Consider the following 5,597-nt stretch of genomic DNA (forward strand, 5'->3'; position numbering starts at 1 on the left):
AACCATTGATAAAAATCTTCTAAACCGAATAAAGTATAATCTCCTTTGCATGAATCGGGTTTTTTTAAAACTACGATCAGTTATATAAAAAATTTTATTCAATTTTGGTACTAGTTTATATTTATGTATATGAAAATTGTGTAAAAATGTTTAAATTTTTTTAATTATTTGTGTTAATTATAACTATTTTATGATATATAAAATCATAAAATAATTGTGGGGTCAATATTGTATAGTTATGTTTTGTTCAGTCCTAGTTGAACCAGATACCAGACACACTCTTATTTTGTCTAGTCCAGTCCTATCCTCTTGTCATGTTCAGTCATGCCCAGTTCTGTCATGTCCAGTTCTGTACAATCATGTCTGCGTATCAAACGCTACTTTAATAGTTCCATTAAGAGGTTGTCTTTGATTTTGCCAATGCTTGATTTTCTTTTCTTTTGTTAACCATAGGTTTCGCATCAGTTTATGCGCACCAACTAATTCCAGGACCTTGAAGAACAACTAGGAAATCTTCAGTGGCCTTACAGGAGTCGAACCCCGTGATCTAGAAGAAAAATCACAAAAGCCAACATTTTATTACCAGTTAAATTAACTCTACAAGATGAGGCAGATCTCTTTTGGCAATTTCTTTCAACATTTTGAATCATTCATTTCTTCTATGAATGGTTCTTTCTCAAGCCATTTTTTTCCACTATTACCCATGATCATTCTACAACAAACCATTTACCATATAACATCAAATAACCCGTAAATTATGTTACGTGTACAATTTAAATAAGAGATGAAACTAATGTATATGATAAAAATTGAGGTTGTAAGAACATTTTCAACAGATTTTTTAAAATGAAAATTTTGGGAATTTTTAACTAATTTTTAGTTCTAATAAATGTTCAAATTAAAAAACAAAACATAAATAGTGAAATTCTTCAAATTTGTAAATACCCTATAAATGATTATTTACGAAAAGATAAATGTTTTTATTATTCTCAGAAATAGAAAAACTTGAAATTTATTTTTTAGAAAAAATAATATTTAGTTAGATATAGTAAATATTTTTAATATTATAATTAATGTTATCTATACTACCTTATAAACCAAATTTATCAAAAGTCTTAAAAACAATTTTTAATGCACAAAGTACTATACATTTATGCACAAAGACTTAATAGTCTTAAAAACAATTCATAATGCATTAAATACTACTATTTTATGAATTCAATCTTAAAATCTCTTAATCTACAATTAAAATATCATATAGTACAAGTTACCAATGCACATTATTACCTTTTCTTTTTATGTTCACAATATAATTTTGACATCTTTCACTCATGTCTTCAACCTCTCATACCTCTATGTCTTCTACTCATCCCCCAATGTGAGATTCAAATTGATATTCACCATGAGTTATTAAAAGTTTTCTCATTCGATTGCTCTAGAACTCTCGGTCTCGCTCTCGATCTCTTGATTATTTGCTCTTGGTGTAAATTGAACTCATTTGCGGAGTCGTTTAAATATGTTGAATTTTAAATATTTTGAATTTTAAATTGTCATACAATTTTTTTCATCAATAGACTGTAATTAGAACCATAAGTCTTATTTATTCATATTGTATTAATATGTAAAGACCAAATGTAACTTATATCATCGTTAAATATTCTCTAATAAAATCAGTGAAACTTCAAAATTATTAAAATTCACGGGTTCCGCCTCATTACACGGATACACAACTAGTAATAATAAAATAATAAGTTTGTTGGAATTTAATCTAATATTTTCTAATGATTTTAATATTTAGAGATGTCAAGAAAACAGATAACGAGTCATATTTACACAAAAGACCCTCAACCATTAAGAGATACAAATTTTGCCCCCAAAAACATACAATCTTAACACTATGCATCCAAAAGGTAGAAATTTGTACCAAAAATATACATATTTTAAATTATTATATTTAACTGTCGACAAGTGTTCAGGCCAATTTATATGCATCTAGTTTAATTTTGTGGGCCTGAAAATAACTAGCAGAAATTTTTAGCGGTTCTGAGCAGAATTAACATTTCATAGAGGAATTTCAAGGTCTAGCCTTTCATTGTTGTTGCTTTGAAGGTGCCGTAGAATGGTTTTTGAGCAACTCGACAACTTTTCTCATGGATGGTCTGTTAATCGGGAATGCGGAAGTACATTGGAGAGCTACGTTCAACACCCTTTCGATTTCTTCATAATCACGACTAGAAGGGCTCATCTTAGGGTCGATAAGTTGATCCAAGTAAGTCCAACCACCGTCACTTGTTTTCTCCGGCGACAACAAAGCGGCCGATGTCACCCACTTCACGAGATCCGTGTTTTCATTAAAAGATGAATCATTTGGTCGCTTACCCGTCACTATCTCCATTAGCACCACTCCAAAACTGTAAACGTCGCTCTTTTCAGTAATTTTCATCATGTATGCGTACTCTGCAATCAATAAAAAAAACGACGTTACACCGAGAAGGTTTCCAAATAAAGAGGTTAGTTACTTAGATTTTTTAAATGTTAATGTTAATGTATCAAAATGAATGTTTTGAAAGTACGTTACACAAAATAAGTATCAAATCAAAGTACGTTATAATTTCATGAAATATGCAAACTCAAAGAAATAATGTGAAAGAATGAAAACATAAAATAACCTGGTGCAATGTAGCCGTAGGAACCCGCAACACGAGACATGGATCCATCGCTATCGCTCGCTTTTATTTGCAAGGTTTTGGCTAGGCCAAAATCCGCAACCCGTGGTCTAAACTCTTCGTCCAACAAGATATTGTTTGACTTAACGTCACGATGAACGATCCCGGGCACACAGTCGTGGTGCAAATATGCTAACCCTTGTGCAGCTCCAAGACCGATCTCGAACCGCTTCCCCCAATCCAACAAAAGCCCGCCTTTTGGATCTTCGTGTAACATGTCGCCTAAACTCCCGTTCTCCATATACTCGTAAACCAACGCCCGAAAATCCTCCCCGACACTACCAAACAAAAGCTTCACGATGTTTTTATGTCGGATTCTACCCAGCGTCTCCATCTCCGCCAAGAATTCCGCCTCCGTTTCCGGACTCTCATGAACTCCGAATAGCTTCTTAACCGCCACCATTTGTCCAGTTTTCATCGTTACCCGGTAAACCTTACCGGATCCGCCCATTCCGATGATGTTGCTCTCCGCTAACGAAACCAACACGTCTTGTTCTTTGAATCCCAGCCGCTGGAACGACGTGATCTTCCATAATCTTTTATTCCGGCGAAATAATCGGGTCTTGATCACAACCCAGATTAGCGACACGATAAGAAAGAAAGCCACGGCTGACAAAATGCCGACTGAATAATAGCTTACTGATTTCGACTTATGGCAGCGAGGAAACGGTTTAAGATCGGGACTGCATAGTTTGGGGTTACCCCTTAAGCTCGAGACATCCAAACCGGTTGGTACCTTGCCTTCAAGATTGTTGTTGGATATATTCAAGATATTAAGTCGGAGTTTAGTCAGTGAAGTTGGTATCTTGCCGGAAAGTGAGTTACCGGAAAGATCCAAATAGTTTAGAACCGGTAAATTCCCGATTTGATTTGGGATTTCGCCGGTCAACATATTGTTGGATAGATTCAAACTGGAAAGAGCACTCCAAGAACTCACAGCATTTGGGATTGCGCCGGTGAACTTGTTTGATTGAAGATTAAGCTTCTCTAACTTCTTCAAATTCGTCAAACACGATGGCAATCCGCCGGAAAATTGATTATTTCCGAAATCCATCTCAACAATCTCCTGTAAACTGCAGATACCCGCCGGTAAATCGCCGGAGAAACCATTGCCGGAGATGACTAACTTCTTTATGGCTCTGGAGTTAGAGATTGTATCAGGAATTGAACCCTGGAACCTGTTGTTACTAGCATCGATGTATTGAAGTGCAGATGAGCTCCAGAAACCTGACGGGATCTCGCCGGATAATTCATTGTTAGATATACGTACATAGTAAACGGATTTACAATCGGCCAATGACGCCGGAATACCACTGGAAAATCGGTTATTAAAAGAGATGAATTTCTGAAGCTTCTTCTTGTAACAAAGATTCGAAGGCAATGGACCTTCAAGTTGATTACCAGAGACATCAAACTCTTCCAAACCTGAACTTTTACCCAAACTTTCCGGTAATCGACCGGAAAACTTGTTGTTAAACAGTTTCAACTGGGTAAGCATGGAGTTTGAAGAAAGAACCGTCGGGATTTCACCTTCAAGCTGATTGTCGTTAACGGCTAGTGACTGGAGATGTAAACCGGCGAGACTAGCCGGTAGTTTTCCGGTGAAGTTGTTCAGAGAAGCATCGAACTGAATCAAAGAAGTTAGATTCGCAAACACATCTGGTAGTTCGCCGGATAGATCATTGTCGTAGAGCCAAAGATATTCGATACCTGTTTAAAATCCAAGTTAATTTGAATACGAAGAACTGCAATTGCATAACAGATGGAACCCAGTAAGAACCATTTAGATACCTTTCAGAAGTCCAATACTATCTGGAATGCTGCCGGTGAGTGAGTTTGTAGAAAGATCGATACTTTTGATGGAGGATAGATCGCCGATAGAATCAGGTATTTTACCGGAGAGATTGGTGTTTGAAATTCGGAAAATTTGGAGTTTTTTAAGACGTCCGATGTTTTCCGGCAACGGACCTGATAGAAATTGATTTTCCGGTGCTAAGAGCTCTGTTAACTCGGTGAGATTTGTGAGAGATTCAGGAACTCTACCGGAGAAAAAGTTGGAAGCGAGATGGAAAACTTGAAGCAATAACGATTCACCAATACTCGCAGGAATCTCGCCGGTAAAATTGTTATAAGACACATCGAGAACCGTCAAGTTAACAAATCTCGGCTCAAATTCTGGTAAGTTCCCGACAAACATATTGTCGGAGATATTCAAAAGCGTGATATGCGAACAAAGAGAAAAAGAGGCGGGAGAGATACTACCATTGAAGTAGTTACTAGCGATACTGAGATGCCGGAGAGTCTGAATCCGGCAGAAGTCCGCCGGGAAGGGACCGGCGAGAGTGCCAAACTCAGAGAAGTCAATGGCAAGAATCTGATGGGTGCGATCATCACAAGTGATGCCAGTCCAGTTACAGGGGGTAACGGAATCAACCCAGTCATCAAGCAAGGAATCAGGGTCGTCGAGCTGAGTGTTCTTGACACTGAGGAGGACAGCGGCGTCCCTGGTGGAGAAGGAGAAAGAAGCAAAGGCGAAAGAGAAGGAAAGAAAAAGGGAAATAAGATGAAGGGTAGAGGCTGTCGCCATTACTGAAGTGAAGCTATTAGATTAGAGCTTAAAGAAGGTTAAGAAGACGATCAGATTGAATAGAGTAAGATATGGAGGGAAACAGGGGAGTTGAAGTTGTTCATCAGATTTAGATTTTGCCGATGATCCATCCTATCTCTATTCTAAAAATCAGATTCCCATGGCTTTGACTAACAAAGTCTTTTATTTACTTTAAAATACTTTGTTTTTTTTATATATGTTCATCAGCTTGTGTGTACTCTGACCAATCCCAAAAGTCTTATTGATCAGGAAAATCTTCGGTA

At 37.0% G+C, this 5,597-nt stretch overlaps 2 protein-coding genes across 2 annotated transcripts; both read right to left on the minus strand.

Annotated features, from left to right (window-relative positions):
• Positions 1 to 1,801: 1,801 nt before the first annotated feature.
• On the minus strand, positions 1,802 to 3,809 carry LOC112513287 (LRR receptor-like serine/threonine-protein kinase HSL2). Its single transcript, XM_025119507.1, has 2 exons — positions 2,670 to 3,809; positions 1,802 to 2,457 (listed from the first exon to the last, which is right to left on the minus strand). The coding sequence occupies exons 1-2, from the start codon at positions 3,778 to 3,780 to the stop codon at positions 2,090 to 2,092; spliced, it is 1,479 nt and encodes a 492-aa protein (XP_024975275.1). The 5' UTR covers positions 3,781 to 3,809; the 3' UTR covers positions 1,802 to 2,089.
• Positions 3,810 to 3,883: 74 nt separating this feature from the next.
• Positions 3,884 to 5,313, minus strand: LOC112513015 (LRR receptor-like serine/threonine-protein kinase HSL2). The gene is made up of 3 exons (XM_025119138.1): positions 4,518 to 5,313; positions 3,997 to 4,436; positions 3,884 to 3,904 (listed from the first exon to the last, which is right to left on the minus strand). The coding sequence occupies exons 1-3, from the start codon at positions 5,311 to 5,313 to the stop codon at positions 3,884 to 3,886; spliced, it is 1,257 nt and encodes a 418-aa protein (XP_024974906.1).
• Between the last annotated feature and the right edge of the window lie 284 nt (positions 5,314 to 5,597).

This window comes from Cynara cardunculus (assembly GCF_001531365.2).
Source record: "Cynara cardunculus var. scolymus isolate 2C chromosome LG 5, CcrdV1, whole genome shotgun sequence".
NCBI lineage: Eukaryota > Viridiplantae > Streptophyta > Magnoliopsida > Asterales > Asteraceae > Cynara > Cynara cardunculus.